This window comes from Pelodiscus sinensis, chromosome 29 (assembly GCF_052426305.1).
Source record: "Pelodiscus sinensis isolate ZL-2025 chromosome 29, ASM5242630v1, whole genome shotgun sequence".
Classification (NCBI taxonomy): domain Eukaryota; kingdom Metazoa; phylum Chordata; order Testudines; family Trionychidae; genus Pelodiscus; species Pelodiscus sinensis.
In genome coordinates, this window is record NC_143080.1 from 5,047,120 (window position 1) to 5,066,633 (window position 19,514).

Consider the following 19,514-nt stretch of genomic DNA (forward strand, 5'->3'; position numbering starts at 1 on the left):
GCCCTGCAGAAAGGCGCAGGCCTGGCTCTCCCCTGGTCCCAGCTGTGCCCCCGTGTGCTGAGCCAGCCCGGCCCCAGGCTCATCCCCAGGCCCAGTGCTCGGCTCAATCGCGGAAATGGCCTGCGATCCACTTCAAGCAAGGAAATGACGTCACCGGGACGGTAACATGACGTCATCGTGCGGCGACGGCACGACGTCACAGCCGCGCCAGGCAGGGGTGGGGCCGCCCGCGCTGAGCGGCTCCCTTGAGGGCGGGGCAGGTACTCCGGCTCTCTGACAAAGCCTCGCGGGAGCCGCGGAGCGGGCTGCCCGGAAGTGGGACTTGTGACCCCTCCCCTCTCGGGCGGGGCCGGAAGCGGGAGGCGCCGCGGTGCGCCACTGGGAGCTGTAGTCCCGGCGCCGTCCCGTCGGGCCCTGCGCGCCCGCCCCCGCACAGCCCCCCCCAAGATGGCGGACAGGCGGCGGCAGCGGGCCTCCCAGGACAGCGAGGACGAGTCCGACTCGGCCGCCTCCGACAGCGCCGACTCCGCGGCCGGCGGGGCCCGCTCCGGCTCGCCCGCCCCGCCCCCCCGGCCGGCCCGGGGCGCTGCCGGGGACCTGCCCGCGGGGGGCCGGGGCCGCGCGGCCGAGAGCGCGCCCGGGGCCGCCAAGAGCCCGCAGGAGTCCGAGTGTGTGAGTGGGGGCGGGGCGAGGATGGGGGGGGGGGTCTGAGGGATGGGAGGGGCCTGCCCCCCCTCACCGCGGGGGGGTCTGAGGGATGGGAGGGGCCTGCCCCCCCTCACCGCGGGGGGGTCTGAGGGATGGGAGGGGCCTGCCCCCCCTCACCGCCCCCCCTCCCCGCGGGGGGGTCTGAGGGATGGGAGGGGCCTGCCCCCCCTCCCCGCGGGGGGGTTCCCCATTGGCAGGGGTCGCCCCGCGCGCGTCGGGGGGGGCCTGTCCCGCGTGGTTGGGGGGGGCTCGCTTGTGCTCAGGTCGGGCTGGCTGAGCCCCCGGGGCGGGGCCGTCAGGGGAGGTGCGAGCGGGCAGCCCGCTCCAGGCCCTTCCTCCCCACTCCGGCCCGAGTGTTGCATGTGGCTGGGAGGGGGGGGAGCGTTTGCCACCCAAACGTAATATCCCCACCCCCCCCCCGTGGCTTGACCCTGGGGAGAAACTCACTGGGGCCGATGTCTTCGAATTCCGTTGTCTGCTCGTCGCCGCGGTGGCGGCAGGGCCGTGGGGGAAACCGCTTTGTGTGACTGAGCCTCCCCTCTCGCTTGTTGTTTTTAGTCACTTTCCTTTTGCAGTGCGAAGCGCGTGGGCAGGCCGCAAGCTTACCGGCCCCGCATCTTAAAAATCTTGCTAAATTGCCCTCCTCCAGACCAGTAAGGCGGACGTATTTAGAGAGGAATTGATTAGGAGCCCTGGATTCCACCTCCCAGCTCAGCCCCTTATCAAAAGGATCTCCGCAGCGCAGTGGGATTTAGCTTTATTAATCCGTGTCCAAAGATCTTATCAACACACTCCTCTCCTGTCCTTTCCTCGTGCACATGCTACAGAATTTACTTCAATCCTTGATACAGACAGGCAATGTAACAAAGGGCAAAAGAGTATGTGCCAAGTGACCCTCCTTGCCACATCTTTATACATTACAGTAGGTCTGGAACTACAGTTAGATTGACTTGAAAAATTCTGCATCAATAATCTTTTTCATTCCCGGACCACATCTTTCCTCATCTGTCTTTCCACTGTGGCAATACAGATTATGCAGACTCTGGTGTTCAAAATGAGTTAGTGCAGGTGGTTTGGGGCTGGACTTTTAGATGAATATCTCCATCTGGTCACTCTGCAGCCCTTTCTCGTGAAACTTTCGAGCTAGTTAGCAAAGCTTAATTTGGTCGTCAAGACAACAGCTCAGCCAATAAATTTCTCAGATTTCAGAGAAATGTAAAACAATCAGGATGGTTGAAATGGGTTCTGTCAGGTATAATGATGTTGAGTGAAAGGGTGTTAAAATTGAATCTTGTGTTTTCATAGATTGTCAGCTGAATGAATGCCACGGTGTTTATAAGTTTCAGACACAGTGTAAATCTCAGCTGAAAATACTCCTTGCCTATGCCTTTGGTGGACCTAGCATTTCCCTCTCTGGTTTCTTGTTTCTGACATGTTTACAGACTTTCTTCTTTGTGTTTGTCATTGACTCTTCATGGGCAGGCCAGTACTATTACCCTAGAGCAGGGGTGGGGAACCTTTTTTGAGTCAGGGGCTGCTGACCCATGGAAAAATCAGCCACACACAAGTAAGCAGTGGAAATCCTCTCTCCCCCACTGGGCCCCCAGCCTAGTAGATTGTGTGTGCTCTGTCCCCACAGAGAGGCTTGGATTGGAGCACCAGCACAGGCTCCCCAATGTTAGGGGGAACCCTGAGTCTCAGTGTCCAGATCCAGGCAAGCCAAGGGCCACATCTGGCCCCCAGGCCTGAGGTTCCCCACCCCTCGTAGACTTTTCTGAAGTCTTTTAGGATAATGCTCTGCCCATCTGTCCAGTTTAATTGTTCTTCCTGTGTAGTTTATAGCCGTGTAGCTTATTCCCTCGGACCTCTTACACCATGTTCCTATTCTGCTTTCGGGTATATTTGTAGTTCACCTGTTTTTGCTTTTAGCCTTTAAATTATTATATACACAGTTTTTTAATTTTTGAGCATGAGCCTATTTTATTAAATTCCTTTAGTCTGATACTCTGGTTCTTTTCCAGAATTTACCTCTGTGATCTGATCTCCTCCTCCAGTTCAGTCTTACTCTCTATCCCATAAAGACAGAAGTTAACATTTATGTTTCTGACATCTGTAGCAGCTGTGAGAGTTTGGTGCTCCTCAGCACATGGAGGCTGAGGAAAGCCACTAATTTAAATAATCCATAAGAATGGATTAGACCAAAGGTCTGTCTAGCCAAGGAGTCTGTCTTCAGGCCGTGGCCAAAGCCCAGGTGTCCCAGAGGGAATGAACAGAACAGGTAATCATCCCGTCACCCATTCCCAGCTTCCAGCAATCCCCCAGTAACTTTCTGAGCCAGCAGTCTGATTCTAGTTTTATTTTATTAAGGGAGCTCATCATTTCTGTGTAGGCCTCTTTCCCCTAAAGATCAGTACTGACTAACCACACTTTAAACCCCTCCTCTCCATACTGCCTTTTCTTGCCTGGAGGACTTGAATTTCCCTCAGTCTGGCTGGCCTTTTGCATGCAACTGGATGCATTTTCAGGAAAACTCTTGTACAAGTTCTTAGATCCATGTTTGTTCTAAATGTAAGCTTCCAGGATGACTCTCCTGTGTGCCGGGGTCACAGGCATCTCCCCAACCCGGCTCTTGTCAAAAGCTTGTCTAGATGTCTAGTGAGGTCACATCTGATAGGCAAGTCACTGAAATTTTCCTGGAAATTTTACACATCCAGTAACATGCTTGTGTGTGTCTCTCTTTCAATAGGAAAGTGAAGATGGCATCGAAGGAGACGGTGAGTAATAAGTATCTTTGGGCTGTCCTGGGAGGGAGAAGGGAAGCTATGAAAGCACAGAATCGTTAGCTATTAAAAATGCGTACTCTGAGGCCATTTTGAAAGGCCAGTTGTCTGGTCCCCTGCTCCAGGAGTGTCTGAAGCATGTAATGCTGGGCTGGATGGAGCATTGGTCTAACGGCTGTGCTTTTCAGCAGGGAGATTGAGGGCCAGTTTAATACTGGTGCTTAGTACGCGTGTGGTTTGAATGCTGTGTGTCTGTGCACAGGAATGTTGACGAGTGATGCTCTAAGTGTTATAATTCAAAGCTAATTCATGTTTGGAGAAAACACCACTTCTGCAGCATGTGTGCCAAACGCCTGCTTTCTCTTCCTTAGCTGTGCTCTCGGATTACGAAAGTGCAGAAGACTCCGAGGTGAGTGTATTCTTTATATTGACACCTAGTTTCTGTTTCTTGCATTGTCTTAACATAAAGAACAGCTCATATGCCTTGTGGGGGCCTACTGACCCTGGCCTTGGAGCCTTTGAATCTAGCATTTTGTCTAGCCTGTCTTAACCTGCCTTGGTTTTGGGTCCAAGCAATGTCCCCCTGAACTGCCAACAAGCAGCACTGGGAGATGAGCCTGGCTCCTCTGTGAAAGCAAATGGTGCAGATCAGGGGCCCAGCTTCAAACGATCAGCAGAGGATTAGATCACTTGCTAGGTCTTGACTAGCTGTAACTCACACACAAGTAATGAACCCGAGATGCTTGTTCTTTGGCTGAAAGAGGAATGAAGATGCTGAGCTGTGTCCAGTAGTGAGGCCTGGCCCCGCACGGCTCACAACAGAGAACGTTTCTTGTCAGTAATCCCTTCTGGGCATGTCGCTGGGGCCAGCTGTTTTGTTCAGTAAGGCAGCCTGGACAGCAAACTCTGGCCTAGTGCTTCATGGACACGTAGTGACAGCAGGACTAGGAGCCTGAGGGGTGTTTCAGGACGTCTAGTGGCCATGATCACCTGCTGTAAATCCATGGCAGGTCTAGTGCCAGAGACTTCTCTCCTGAAATGGGTGGGGTGCTGCATGGCTCAGTGTCTGGAAAACCATGCTCTCAAAACGAGCAGCAGGGAGAGGTGAGAAGGGGGCAGAGAAATGGGCGGGGAAGGGGCTTGGCACACCATCACTTCCACATCTCATTCCTTGCAGTGAGTGCTTGGGGGCTGCTGCAGACTCTAAAGCCAGATCAGAATGTGGAAGGGAGTGCCTTTTCCACCCACTCGGGATACTATTCTGTCTGCAGAGGCCTGTGTTCAAGCTGCAGCTGACTCTGGAAAATATAGATATTGGGTCTCTAGGGACCCAGTAACCATAGCTCCTGAGCAACTGAACTAACTCCTCTGACATCCAACCACTCCAAGTGTACCGGCCGTGCTGGGAGAGCTATGAGCAGCTCTCGTCTTCCACTGTGCCTCACTATACACAAAACGTGTGTCCCCCAAACAAATCGAAGGAGCAGCAATTGACATGTGCACATGCAGCATTGACAGAGAAACGAGAGCAGTCGTCTTGGTAGTGGTGCCAATGCTATTTTTAGTGTCGATTCCAGGCAGAGCAAGGCTCACAGTCTCCCGGAGGGTGAAACGAGGTCAGATGCTTGTGAGCAGAGTGCTCGGAGTCAGCCAGCTACACAGCTCCAGCGAGTTCAGAAACACAGGTGTGGCAGAGGCCAGCCCTTCCATGGGGGAAAGCAGAGCAGGTCCATGTGCGCCGTGGAGCCTGACGGCATGAGCCCCCTCTGGGGTAGCTTCCCTCATGGCGCGGTACAAAAGGTTCCCCAGCGTAGAACTCGGAGGCTCTGGTTGAGCTGTGATTTTTCTTGAACGTTTGCTCTGCTTTCTCCTAGCCTTGCTGGCTGCCATTGGCCTTGAGCTGCTCTGTGGTATTGGTGGAGAATCAGTCTGGATAGGGGGCTGGTTGGAGCTGTGGGGATCTAGACACATAGGCTGAAACTCACCCGGGGATCTGTTGCTAACCAGAGTTGTGATCTTGTCTCAGCAGTTGGATGTTTGCTTGCAGGCCGAGGAGGGGGAGTACAGTGAGGAGGAAAGCGCCAAGGTGGAGCTGAAGCAGGAGAGCAGCAATGCCACTGAATCCACAGGAAAAGCAGAGAAAGGGGAAGAGAAACCTGCCCCCAAAGGCTCTGTGACGGGCGAGAGACAGAGCGGGGATGGGCAGGTAGCTATCTCCTGTGTGCAGTGTGACCCCCGGAGGGAGGATGGCTGCATGAGGAAAGGCTGCTGCAGTGTAATGAGTTCTCTGGTTTTGATAGGAGAGCACTGAACCAATTGAGAATAAAGTGGGGAAAAAGGTCCCCAAGCACTTGGATGACGACGAGGACCGGAAGAACCCTGCTTACATACCCCGCAAAGGGCTCTTCTTTGAACATGATCTCCGCGGGCAGACCCAGGAGGAGGAAGTCAGGTAGGACTCGTGAAACGTTGCTGGCTACAGAGAAGTTGAGTCCTGAGCCAGCACAGCCCTTGGCTTCCATGTGAAATACCTGGCAGACTGGGCGAGTTTTGTAAGACCTGGGATACGCGGCATGGGCTGGCCTGGTTGCTTCGTGGTAATGTTGTGCCAGGACTGGCTTTGGTTCCACATGTTCCTAAGGCAGCAGGGACTGATAATGCTACGGAAGCCCATGTTGAGCCTCCTGCCGCTGACCTGTGATGGAAAGGGGTGGGTTCCCATCTGCCTCTTGGGCTGGCAGGACAGGGTCTCGGAGTCCTGAAAGGCTGCGAATGGAGTTGGGGGAGGGGAGATGTTCCGCGGTCTCCAGGCACACCCTTCCCAGAAAGGAGCGGCTTCTGTACTGCCTGTTCCACCCTCCAGCCTTGGTTTGCAAAGGCCTGTTGAGTCTCTGTCTCCCTGTGCCAGGCCAAAGGGGCGCCAGCGAAAGCTCTGGAAGGATGAGGGCCGCTGGGAGCATGACAAATTCCGGGAAGATGAGCAAGCCCCCAAAAGCAGGCAGGAGCTGATCGCCCTCTATGGCTATGACATCAGATCGGCTCACAATCCCGACGACATCAAGCCCAGGCGGATGCGCAAGCCCCGGTGAGCAGCCGAGGCCTTGGAGTCCAGTCAGAAGACTCCTCACGTACTGGGCGGGAAGACGAGCCTTCTTGCAGCCACCTTGATGCTGAGCATCAAATAGGAAGGGCTTGAAGGAGGGGGTTGGGCAGAGGGCTGATGGGTGCGTGTCCACTGCCTGATTGAGACTCTGGGGGGCTCGTCGGTCTGGGTGCTGCCTGTCTGGGAGAGGGCTGAGCAGAAGCATCAAGCTCTGGAAGCCAGCTTCAGGATGGGAGGGTAGAACAGGGTGCCTTGGTGTGTTGTGTTTGGCTGTGTCTAGACAACATAGCTCCATCGATGGTGCCATGTAGATTAGACACATAGGCAAAGGCAAATGAAGCCGCGATTTAAATGATCGCGGCTTCATTTAAATTTACATGGCTGCCGCGCTGAGCCGACAAACAGCTAATCAGCTGTTTGTCCGCTCAGCGCGCTAGTCTGGATGCTCCCCTGCCGACATCAAAGCCCTTTGTCGGCAGCCCCGTTATTCCTCGTGGGATGAGGTTTGCCGGAGCTGCCGACAAAGGGCTTTGATGTCGGCAGGGGAGCGTTCAGACTAGCGCGCTGAGCGGACAAACAGCTGATCAGCTGTTTGTCGGCTCAGCGTGGCAGCCATGTAAATTTAAATGAAGCCGCGATCATTTAAATCGCGGCTTCATTTGCCTTTGCCCAAAAAATAAATCTACATGGCTCCGTCGACGGAGTCATGTAGTCTAGACATACCCTTTGGGAAGGCATCTTGGGGGTGGAGATGGGGGGGTAATTACAGCCCCGGTGTCTGTAAATGTCTCCCAGTGGTGCAACTCGGGGGCTTGTTTCTCATCCTCACCGTTTTCACCCTCAAGGTTTGGGAGCCCCCCGCAGCGCGAGGTGAACTGGGCCAACGAGAGGCAAGCCAAGCCGCCGAGACACGAGAGCTCAGACAGTGCTTCGCTGCCAACACGAACCTTCACCAGCCGCAACGCAGCAGGCACCGGGAGGATGCCCCCAGCCAGGAACTTTCCAAGGATGGGTGGCTACAAAGAGAACCGGCCAAGCTACCGAGCTGTGGAAGCAAACAGCCAGCACCTCTCTCGAGCAGGGGAGCAGGCTAAGCACGACAGCAGTACCCGGGCGAGGCGTGTGGAAGAAGCCCCCGAGAGGGACCCCTCTCCTGAAGCAGAGATGGCCCCTGTCCACAGCAGCCCTGCCAAGAAGGAAGAGCTGGTTTTGGAAAGCCAGACCCCCAGCACGGACTCTGCCCAGCCGCCACCAGACAGACCCATTGAAAAGAAATCCTACTCCAGGGTGAGGAGAACTAGGGTTAAAGCCGGCGATGCAGGGAAGCTGGCCGATGAAGTGCCCCCTCCAGAAGGGTCGGCGCCCGTGCCTCCGAAACCGGTACAGGTCGCGAGCCCCCCTCCTCCTGCAAAGGCTGGGAGTTGGGAGTCGCCAGTGGAAGCCAGCCTGGATGGATTGGAGCAAGACATGACTCAGCTGAATCTAACCGAGCAGACCTGGACCCCGGGACAGCCTCCGTTCATACAGCCTCGGGAGCTCCGAGGTAAGTGCCACGGGGCTCGGAGCGGCTTTCCCCGCTGAAGGCAGCACAGCCGCTGTGGCTAGAAAGGTCTGTTGTTGTTAGAGCTGGAGGGATAGCTTCATTGGCTAAGCCAGAGGTGGGGAACCTTTCCTGGGTTGGGGGGGTCGTTGGCCCGCAGAAAGATCAGTCGGGACCGATACACAATTGAGAAGTGCAAAAAAAAAACCCAATACCCTGATCCCGCACTGACTTGGCCCCCAAGTGAGGAGAAAGGGGGAGGGGGACCCTCACAGACGTGGGCCCCAAATGAGAAGCAGAAAAAAAGAGCTTCTCCTCAAGCTCCAGCCTTGGGGAGGGAGGAGAGCGCTGCGGCTCAGGACTCCCCCCCCCCTCCATCCCCTAGCACCAGATTAACACTTTGAGAGGGGTCTGTGCAGGAGTGGGGGCAGCAGGTGCAGGGTGTAGGTGGGAGATATAGGGTACAGGAGCAGGGTGGGGGGTGCAGGAGCGGGGTGTGGGCAGCAATTGTAGGGTGCAGCAGCGGGGTGATGGTGCAGGAGTCTAGGCTAGGGATGTAAAAAAGATTTAAAAATAGTAACCGATTAAAATTCCAGTGGTGATGGTTAAACACTCGCCAGCCCCACCAGGAGCCTGCAGGAGTTAATAGGGACCGATGCTCATCAGTTCACTGATTACATTTCAATCCCTAGCCTGGGCTGAAGGTAGGGAATCTCAGCCAATGGACATGGGGGTCAGTGCTTGCAGGAAACACTTCCCTGGAGGACAGTGGTTCCCAAACTTTTTGGCATCACGCCCCCTTTTTGATTTTTTATAACCCCCCCCCCCCCCCCCCCCCCCCATAGCAGCAAAATTTGTTGAGCAGAAAAACCAAGGAATTGACCAGGGCAGCAAAACTTGATGGGGGGGGGGGGGGGGGCTGGGTTGCCTTGTGCCCCCCTGGAATTTCTGCATGCCCCCCAGGGGGGCACGTCCCCCAGTTTGGGAACCCATGTTGTAGGGTGTGGAGCTGCTTCCTCCCACTGCCTGCTAGAGCCTATGGACTGGGTTCATCGAGCTGCAAGGCTCCGGAGCTCCTCAACTCCCCCCCGCAGAGGAGAGCCGGCAATGAGGCTCCAGCCATGGTGCTCCCTGCATGGCTGGAGCGCCAGTGCCGACTTGCCCCACTGCGAGGGGGATGGGGAGCCCCAAGCCTCGCAAGCTGTAGAGTCCCCATCCCTGGCCTAAGCATTAGGGCCAGAACACCTAGCATACCGGAATTGCAGGCTCTGATCTCAGGGGTCTACTCTAGAGCAGGTACTTTCAGTTCCAGGCCATTTACTCTTGCCTGAAGCAGACCGCTTTACATTTGAACCCATCTGCTTTCTGTGGCTCTAGGCCCCATGACCCCCTGCAGAAAAATTAATTGACCTTGTTGTGTTTAAATGTTGCCCCACGATGCCAGCTGTTATGCAGGTTGCTTGCTGTCCGCCTCGGAAGCTGAATGGCATTGGTGCCTGCTTGCAGACATGGGTTGGTTTGCTGCTGATACAGAGTTGCTTAGTTTAATAGCAGAAAGATTATGAAAAACTCCCCTTAGTTTGAAGGACAGACTCTGTCCAGTACAAAGCAGCTGTTACCAATGGCTGGCTGGAAGCGTTTCCCTATTTCCTCTCCAAAGAGGCTACATTTTGGTTTTCATAATAAGCTGTCTCCAAGGAAGGGCATCATTGAAGCAGAGTCATTGGGTTACCCTGGAGGGGAAACTGAGGCAGGAGCACTTGTGGTGTGGCCTGCCGCATGAGGGCACTCTGGGAGTGTTGCGCTCTGATACCATCATTGAGATTTGTATGTGTAGTCAGAGCTCAGGGTCCGATCTGCTCCATCCTGCTGTCGTGGGCCACCCACTTGCTATCCACAGGGACGGAGAGGAGACAGAAGTACCACAGCCCTCAGGAAGCTAGATTATGATGTGCTGTAGGTGCACAGTTGTGGGGCCCAGGAGCACCGCTGCCTGAGGACATGCAGTGGCTGGAAACAATTGAGACAGACGCACCCAGATAATTTTGGCAAGTGACCTCCACACTGCAGAGGAAGGTGAAACCCGTAGGTCACCTGAAGGAAAATTCCTTCCCAACCCCACACATAGCGATGAGTTAGGTCCTGTGCATGTGAGCAAGAACCAGCCAGCCCAACACCTGAGGCTGGCTGATCAGTGTCACCTCAGGGCCCTGGTGGGACAGCATCTCCACCACAAACTTGGAACACATTGCCTCGCCCCCGCCTCCTCCCCCAGCATGTGGCTGGCTGAAGCCTGCTGCAAGAGCTTTTGGGAACATCAGATGTAAACAGGAAGTGAGTTCAATGGCCGCTGAGCCCTACCCCCCACCATTCCATGCAACCCTCATACATTTGTCCAGCGGACTCATAAAAGGAGTGACGTTTTGCTCCCACAACTACTGTTGTGGCCTGTGACTTTCTGCAGCTTGAATTTGAAAACACGATCAGGGCTGCCTGGCTGTAGTGAGTTTCAGCTGGAGCTATAAGGTGCCATGTAGACACTTGTTCAGGAGCAAGACCCAACCCTGGCCCCAAACTCCCAGAGCTTTGCTGTGATCTGAGAATAGGAGTGGAAGCCAAGTGATGTTTAGCAAGATGTTAGAAGATTTGGTCTGTATCCAGGGTATTCCATGTCTGGATTCTCCTCTTTATATACGCTTTGTACAGCTGCAGAGCCAGTGACACTGATAAAATAATTGTCAAAGTCCCTTTGTACTTAGTACTGCAATGTATAAACCCTTGACTTCTCTAATACGCGCTGTAATTTGGAGAACTTATTTCATCGTCGAAGCTCCTCGTGAATTATACATTGTCACTGAAATTTGCGAGGCCTAGGTTGGTATTCACAGCACAGTAATTTCTCTAAAACAGTGACATTTTCTGTCCTGCATTTCATATAGGTGGGAGGGATGTAAAATCCTGTTAAACCCAATGGTTAATGGTTAAACTGGTTAACGGCTTAAACAGAGCTGCCCTTGCCCCCGGCACGCTGCTACAGGAGGGCCAGGCCCACGGCAGTAGCCCCCACTGGTTAACCATTCACACCCCTATTAGCCAGACAGACGACTGCCCAGGAAGGCTCTGACACGTAAGATTGCTTATTAAAGACGAGCATGCGACTTGGTAACCAGCGTGTCTCTTTTCCCAGGTATTCCTAATCATATGCACATGGGAGCTGGACCACCACCCCCGTTTAACAGGATGGAGGACATGGTAAAGCAGGGAATCTTGTATGCAGTGGGACTCTTCTTTTTAGTAATTTTGAACCAAAGCGTTGATTTGGTCCTGTGCTTGAATGGCCAGAGCCTGGCTGTGGCATGCCTGCATTTCTCCGTTCCTTGTGTAAGAAGCGTGGGCCATATTGGTGTGTTAAGCTGAATGTAGGTTCCCAGGAAGGTTGGGTGGGTAACGCTGGTGTGAACTGGGGCAGACTCCTCTTTGTAACTCTAGCTCACAGATGCCTTTGGACTCTTTCAGGGAGTACAGGCGGGCCGTGCCAAGCGTTACTCATCCCAGCGCCAGCGGCCGCCAGTTCCGGAGCCTGCTCCCCCAATGCACATCAGCATCATGGAAGGGCACTATTACGATCCATGTGAGTGCTACAGCTCCGGTTCCTCTTCTGTCCAAGCTTTAGCGCGCTCAGAAATGAGCTCTGACTGGGGGGAGGGGCCCATATGGGGAGCCTGGTTATGTCAGAAGCTGCTCTTTAAAACCGAGTTAATTATTGGGAGCTTCTCATGAGTTCTTGAAGAGCTCCTTCCTCTTGAAAGGGCCGTGGTCGGCTAGTGGTAGAGCCCGTAATGGTAGGGTTAAAATGTCAAAGCTTAATGTGAAACGATTCCCTCAAATCGTTCTTAAATGTCCATGACAGCTGAGTGTTCTGGATGTAATCCCGGCTCCCTTTTGGAAAGCAGCTCCCAGCATTGCCGGCGTCTTCGGCTTGGCGTCTGCAGCTCTGGAAACTCCCACGATGTTCTAGAATTGAGAAGTGGAGTTTGAACCTTGGTAGAAATACTAGTTTCATTGGCGTTTTGTGAGGGAGAGATTGGAGGGAGTAAGTGAGATGCTGAAAATCCGTCAGAACGTTAAAAGCCTTGAAAGAGGCAGCTACGCTGTGTTCCGTTACAGGTAGGAGCTTGCCGGGAGCTCTCTCGGCTGGGATCCTGACGCTGGACGGCACGCACAATTGACAGTGTTTGAGCACAGCAGGGCTCCAATGCTGCGACTCCTGTAATCAACGCGACTCTCGTTACAGCAGGAAAAACTAAATAACATTTGTTTCCTTGCAAACTGTTTTCTCTTGCAGTACAATTCCAAGGACCAATCTACACCCACAGTGAGACTCCTGCCCCGTTACCCCCCCAGGGTATGATTGTGCAGCCGGAAATGCACCTCCCACATCCAGGTGAGACACTGTCTCCCCACCCCCCTGCCCTCCCAAGCCAACTTGCTAACCTTGCGTTTGAGGAAAGTCCAGTCTGGAATAGGCCCGGGGAGCAAGTACTCCTGAGTTGGAATCCAGCTGGCAAAGACTCATTCTGGCCTTAGGCAAGGCTTTTAACATCTGTGTCCCTGTCTGTAAAACGGGCTGCTCGCCAGCCTCTCTGAGCACTGCGGCGGACCTTGGCGAAGCCACGTGTCCGTTTCTTAGGCCTTGTCAGTCAGTCACGCTCGCTCCCGTGCTGATGCCATGCAGAAGTGGCGTCATCTTTGTTAGATGCTGTGCTTGGTCATGTGACTGTTTTGCTAGCTGCTGCATCTGCTTGGCTGATGGCCACACCAAAGCCTGGTGAGGAAGCCTTAGGAACTTCTGGGCAGAACATTGCTGGTTTGGGGTAGAATAACTGGCTGAGTCTCGTCCCCGTTTTAAGGAAAGCTTGAAGCAGCCCGCTGCCCTCCTTTTGTACGGGGACGCTTGGCAGCCTTTCCGGCCCAGCAGCAATGACGTCTGAAAGGTCTCAGAAATCTGGGAAACAGCAGGTCATTGAGGCTGGTCCCAAAGGCTGATCCAGGGCTGTTGCCGCATAGTGTGTAACTGACTTATGCACTGTTGAGTCCATTTGAATATGATCCATGTGTTGCAAGACTCCCCGCTCTCAGCATTCTACTCGGTGCGTGACCCCTCTTGCCGCAGTCAGCGCAGGCATTAGTCTGGCGTGGTCGCATACCAAGGTGTCTACAAACGCCCTTCCTGTTGGGTCAGAGCAAGCCGGACCCAGAGACGCTAATTCGCTTTGGCAACCAAGCAGTCCCAGCCTTGTCCGAGGCGACATCCAAGGGGGATTTATTTTTTCATTTCCTAGGTTTACATCCACACCAGACGCCAGCACCTTTGGCTAACCCTGGCTTATATCCTCCACCGGTCTCCATGCCGCCTGGGCAACCGCCCCCACAGCAGCTGCTCACGCCCACCTATTTCTCCCCTCCTGGAGTCATGAATTTTGGCAGCCCCGGCTACCCCTACCCCCCTGGAGCACTTCCACCCCCACCCCCTCCCCATCTCTATTCCAATACACAGGTGAGTTGGCTCCAGCCCGCTTCAGTTGTCTCGAGCAGGAGTTTTGTAAGCATGCGGCTGTGGGATCCCATCCAGATGGGTCCATGTGTTGTCTGGCCTTTGAGACAGCATGGGCTAGCTGCTGATCTCCCTGCCGTGTGGAATTGCTCCCTAAAGGAGGCAACACATTATGTTATTCAAACGGACGTTAAAACTAAATCTTACTAAAGCGCATGAATGAGGAAAACATCTTGCTTCCTGCTCAGTTTGAGGAGCAGAAGGAGCCTGATCTGACCTCCCAGGGCCTGGCGTTTGAATTTTAGTCGCAAACTCCCTGCCGGCACTCGGGTTGGGGTTGTATTGTTTGGGCCAAGAATTGAAATTCTCTACCAGGACGAGAGAACCAAGAAAGGGAAGCTGCCTAGAAGCGCAGCAGCTAGGTGAGTCTGCTCATGGTCCAAGCTAAGCCAGGCACCGAGAGTTCCTGGATTCAAGCCTACTTCCTTTGCTTGTTCAACCCAGGTGGCAGGCTAGGCACAGGTTGAGGCTTGTGATGTCAGGGGTGTGGGAGCTCAAAGGCCTGGAAAACCCTCCAACGCCAGTCACAGAAAGTCGGGAGGTTCATTTGTGAATTGCTGGCAGCCAGCTGGGCCAGTCACTTGTAACTACCAGATCTGTTCGACCACTGGCTGAAGTCCTGTCCCACATGGCCTCTGACCTGGTGGCCTGTGATCTGTTTCTGGGCCTCCCACTAATCACCATTGTGGCAAGGCAGAAGCTCCTCTTGCAAATGGCACACGGGTGACACTCAGTGGCAAGACAGAAGAGGTGCAGTTTAACCGGGCCTACCCCTTTTAGACCCTTCCCTTCTCTGCTGGTCTAGCTGAAGAGAGAAGGTTTGGTCTGGAGTAAGCACAGGGCTCCTGGGCGTGGTCTTGGTAGGAAGTGGAAACACATGGCCTATAGCAAACCATCTAGGAATCAAAGTAGCTTGGCTGTCAACTGACCCAATCAGACAGCTGACCCTGACCGCAAAGCCTCTCTCCATACTTCCGGCTTGACTGGGCAAGCTGACTGCAGCAGCGTGCGCTCCTCTAGGGAACGTGTTTGCAGACAAAGCTTGGCCACTGCTTTCTGCCGTGCCACATGAACCCTAACCAGCTCCGCTTCGAGAGCGGTTCTGTGCCCCTCTAGCTTCACAGGACTTGGGTTTTAAAGCTGGATGACGCTCTGGGCAGCTGCAGCCCTCTGTGCGCCCTGTGCTCCAGCTTTCCGTTCCTTTGGGGTTGCAGGCCCAGTCCCAGGTGTACGGCGGGGTCACCTACTACAACACTGTCCAGCAGCAAGTGCAGCCGAAACCTTCTCCGCCCCGAAGAACATCCCAGCCTGTGACTATCAAGCCACCGCCACCCGAGGTACAGACCCCCCTGCCGTGCGCTGCTGTGGGAGACCATGCAGGAGACGGTTTCCCAGTGGCGTGCGATCTCTCTCTCCCCTCCCCTCTCCTCCCTCGAGAAATGTGTTGTTTTCAAGAAAATCGTCCGCTTATTTTTTGACGTGTCCCAAACTCCAGCTTCTCGTTGCAGGTTGTAAGCAGGGCTCCAGTTAATTTGAGTTTCTAAATACTTTAAATCTAAACCCACGTACAAAGTAAGTCCCAAGTTGACTCTTGGTTTCCTTTTTGTTTAGAAAAAAAGATACTTAAAAAATCCATTTCTGACATACAAAATGGTGCTTTCTCAAGGCAAATAAATGTTGATGCCTTGAGCGTGTAGCAACTGAAGGGGCAGGTTTAAAGTCCGTACAGAGATGAGAATCACTTCTCTGCTGAGGACCATATCCCCTCTCCAGTGCTACGCACTTGTGGGCGTTCTGGTGGCCTTGTAAATATCACCCATAGGAGGTTAGGAAGCGTCCGTCACAGCGGGCACAGACCCACAGGTAGCTGTTGGGGGTCACTTGCCCTGTGTCAGGAGAAGAAGCCACACGCGCTAGAGCAGAGGACTTGGGAGTCAAGACTCTGGGATCGATTCCTGGCTCGGCCACTCACTCACTGGGTGACCTTGGGCCTTAGTTTCTCCCAGCCATCACACAGGGCTTTGAGGTCCCCTGGAGGAAGGCCCCGATGCCTGGTGTTAGCCAGTGGCCCCTAACTCCTCCCGGCCTGTTTACCTTCACTGCTGTGCAGAGTTGGACCTGGCGCAAGAGCTGGCTAGCCAGAGTGCACGGTGACTCTGGTGGTGCAGCCGGGGACCGTGGCTGCTCTCTAGTGCCCTGGGGTGGGGAACCTCCGGCCCACCTCCATGCTAGCAGTGACCCTGTGCAGCGAGCTTGTGAAGCGTGCACTAACTCCAGGGCTTGCATCTTCCCTCCAGGACAGCACAAGTGAGAAGTCAGAGGAAAGGAGCAATACGTAGGGACGCCTGCTTCCGAAGTTCCAGCCCCGCCAGCACGCAGGAAGCTGCGACTCAGAGAATCCCCTTCTCCATGCGTAGGTGAGGCCAGCGGCCACCACCTCCAGCGCCCTGCCGCATTGTATCGTGCTCGGGGCCGGGCACGCTTTCCTCTGAGGCGTTTCGTGCCTCTCACTGCTGCCCCCCTCACCCGGTCCCGGAAGGCGTTGAAATACTGAACACAAGGGTTGCTCCCTGGCTGCAAGTTCTTGCGATTCCCCCCTCGTTCGCCCCTTCCCCTTATTAAATGTTTGACCTTTTCCAGCATAGCATATGGAACAAAAGTGGCTTGGTTCTGTTCTGGTTTTGGTTTGGTATTGGACTCTCGGTTGGTCAGGTAGCCAGGAGCGTAGCCCCCTCCCCAAGGAAACCTCAGCTGTTACTTTTGTTTCTTCGGCTCTGACATTAGCATGTTTCTTTCTGACACTGTAGGCGCCTAGATGCTTGGGGAAGGGCAGCTGACGGTCAGCCGTCTGGCAGACCCCTCCCCCCCCCCCCGGCTGATCAGCTGCCCCTTCATTTAGAAGCTGCTCCTCTTCCTTTCTGGAGCAAGCCCTGCTAGTAACTATGTCATGGGCAGTTTCTGTCGTCCGAGTGTGTAAACTCTCAACCTGAAGCAGCCAGGATGTGCCGATGCAGGGCAAAGTCCAGCCTCCGCTCTCCCACCAGTGCATGCTGCACCCCGCAAAGTCAGACACTAAATGGGACCCAGAGAGGAGCAGGCAGCTCTCCGGGCATTCCCGAGGCGCTCTAAGGAGCTGTCCTCTTGCTTGCAGGCTGCTTGTCCTTCTACCTTGTTCTTGAGCGAACCGGCTTGGCAGGATAAGCCCATGTATGGTTTGTCCCCAGCCGTTGGCTGGTGCTTCTGTGTGAGTGGAAGATGATGAAATCAGACATGCTGCATCCACTTCCCAGGACAGGGCCTGCCCGCTCCAGTCCCCACGGAGGAGCACCCACTGTGCACATATCATAACTCTAAATGCTGCCGCCCCTGTGCCTCAGCCTTGATCCCTGCTGGAGGAATCAGAAGCCTGACCCTGCAGCAGCGTGCTTGCTGGAGCAGCCCGGCTTGCCCACGCCGGCGTGATCTGCTGCCGCGTCTCTGCAGCGCAGATCCCGCGGGGATCGCCGCCGGCAGAGCTGCACTGCTTTCAGCTCCGCTTCAGCATGGCCTCCGCTTCACAGCTGCTTGCAGATTGCGCTAGGGAAAGGTTGCTACTTCAGCCCTGGGTGCGCCGGGGCAGCATGCGTCTCGAGTCGTTCAGCAGCCGAGGGGTAGCCTGTGAATTCCCAGCCGTGGGGAGGAGGGAAGAGCCCCTCCTGCCTGTTTCAGGTTGAGATCTTTTCACTCAGACGTGGCTTTCTAACCGAAGTCCTTTTTTGTTGGTGTTTGTAATTTAAGGACCTTTTGTACTTAGTTGAAGTTAACTCAAACAGCATTTAAAAACAAGTCCTTTACATTTTAACTGTAACTGTTTCTCTGCCTTAAGGCTGAAATGTATCGTTTAACATATCGGTCGTGGGACTGAAATTCTAGACCTAACAACACTGTGATGGCTTCTTTTGTTTTTGTTCCTGTTCTTTTGGAGTGCGCCGTTGTAACCAACATTGTAATGACTTGGTGGAGATGAGAATACATTTTAGAACGTAACGAAGGCTCCGGGTCTGTGTTTTGCACTATTGTCTGGAAGGGCGCTTGTCCCATCATACGACTTCTGAAACCCTTGGAAAACAAGGACATTACAACCGCCCCGCTTTCTACCTCCCCAAGTTTCTAGCCCTGTTGGAGAACCGAGTCCCTTTCTTACCCTATAATGAAGCTCCCCACACGCTCCTCTTCATGCTGATTAAGTACCATTTCCCATAATTCAGCTGCTACCCCCTCCCTCCAGAATTTGAACCCTCCTCCCCTCTGCTTCCTGCTTTAAAGATCAGCAGAACGAAGTGCAGCTTCCCGCCGGTTTTATGTCTGACGCCCAAGGGGTTACCAACCAAGACTGTTCCGAGGGGCGTGGAACAGCTGCTGCGTAGGTGGCTCCGAGCAGGCCGCTCGCTCGCACAGCGCTCGGTACGAGTGGAACTACACGGCGTCCCGCACTGTACCGCTGCTAGGGCTTTGTCTGCATCTGGTGCCCGTGGGACCTGGCTCTGGCTGGGATCGCGGATAAGAAACGGTCCTGGGCTGCTACTGCGGGAGAGAGGCTCTGAGGGCCCCTTTGGGCTCTGGGGGGGAGATGCAGGAGCTGGGCACACCTGAGAGGCCGATGGGATGGGCAGATGTCAACCCCCTCTTGGTGGAATATGTTGGTGGGTCTGGCCTAGGTTGCGGCGGGGAGCAAGTGGGTCACGGGGGCCAGCTCTCCTTTTCCACGGAGGCCACGGCTGTAGCAGCTAATGGAACACGCCTGTGGTCCTCGTGTCCATAACACGCCCCTGGAGCAAGATGCTTCACCTCCGACTCTGGGGGGTGAGATCCCTTCTCTGCCTGCCAGCAGGGGGCGGTGTGCACACGCAGAGAATATTGTAGCCCAGGGTCTCCAACCTTTTGAAGCACGTGACCGCTTCAAGTGCGATCCAGGATTGACCTCAAACCCAAACACCCTGGCCCCACCCTCTTCCTGCCCCTTCTCCCAGGCCCCGCTCCCTCCATCTTCATTCACTTTTGTCAGGCAGTAGGGCTGACGTACAGGGGAGGGGGGAGCAGGCTCTGATCTCGGGCTAAAGAATTTGGAGTGTGGGAGGGGCTCTGAGTTGAGCCTGGGGCAGTGGTTCGGGGTGCAGGGGGGACTCAAGACTGGGACAGGGGTGTGGGGTGCAGGAGGGGTTCAGGACTGGGGCCAAGGTTTGGAAAGCAGGCTCCAGTTGGGCACCGCTTGCCACAGGTGGGTTGCTGCGTGATGGTACAGTGGGGCTAAGGCAGTCCCACCCCTACCCTGGCCCTGCACCCGTCCCAAAAGCAGCCAACAACCTCTCTCCATCACTATCCCTGCTCTGTGAAGATGGGGTACGGGGGGAAGGGCACCCAGATATCCGCACCCATGCCTTGCACAGGAAGCAGGAGGCTGCCGGGGTGGGAGGCAGCTCCAAGGCGACAGCCGGGAGCAGCACAGCAGTGCTCAGAGGGGCAGATGAAGTGAAGGCGCTCGATAGCCTCCTGGCCAAACCCGTCAGGATCACCTGCCAAAGGCTCCAAGGTCTCCCGGTAGATCCCGAGCGACTGGCTGGTGACCGCTGTTGTAGCCCTTTCAAGAAGAGCCTAAGCACAGGCAGGAAGGCGGGCGTCAGGGACTTGCTCGGCAGGCCGGGGGACACCCCCTAGGGCACGTCTGTGACCCAGCCTGTCTCAGGGTAGCTCTAGGGCTCTGCCTTTTATTCAAGCCTGGAATTTCTCCCC

At 54.9% G+C, this 19,514-nt stretch overlaps 1 protein-coding gene across 4 annotated transcripts; it reads left to right on the top strand.

The window, feature by feature from the left end:
* The first annotated feature begins 338 nt into the window (after nt 1–338).
* On the top strand, nt 339–17,771 carry CASC3 (CASC3 exon junction complex subunit). 4 transcript variants are annotated; one of them, XM_075911733.2, is made up of 14 exons: nt 339–672; nt 3,455–3,482; nt 3,860–3,897; nt 5,515–5,694; nt 5,789–5,940; nt 6,397–6,573; nt 7,437–8,134; nt 11,319–11,383; nt 11,648–11,762; nt 12,477–12,575; nt 13,474–13,688; nt 14,960–15,082; nt 15,241–15,317; nt 16,043–17,771. In XM_075911733.2, exons 1-13 carry the CDS (start codon nt 448–450, stop codon nt 15,274–15,276), a joined length of 2,151 nt encoding a protein of 716 aa, XP_075767848.2. In that variant the 5' UTR covers nt 339–447; the 3' UTR covers nt 15,277–15,317; nt 16,043–17,771. The 4 variants fall into 4 exon arrangements, with proteins under 4 accessions (XP_075767848.2, XP_075767849.2, XP_075767847.2 ...); XM_075911734.2 differs by having other exon boundaries at nt 340–672; nt 5,518–5,694; nt 15,254–15,317; XM_075911732.2 differs by having other exon boundaries at nt 341–672; nt 15,254–15,317.
* The last annotated feature ends 1,743 nt before the right edge of the window (nt 17,772–19,514 follow it).

Excerpts from the sequence above, each read along its gene's own strand:
- CASC3 (XM_075911733.2), top strand. The coding sequence starts at position 448 with ATGGCGGACAGGCGGCGGCAGCGGGCCTCCCAGGACAGCGAGGACGAG. Across the intron at positions 3,483-3,859 it reads AGATGGCATCGAAGGAGACG|CTGTGCTCTCGGATTACGAA; the intron begins GTGAGTAATAAG and ends TCTCTTCCTTAG. Across the intron at positions 11,384-11,647 it reads TTAACAGGATGGAGGACATG|GGAGTACAGGCGGGCCGTGC; the intron begins GTAAAGCAGGGA and ends GGACTCTTTCAG.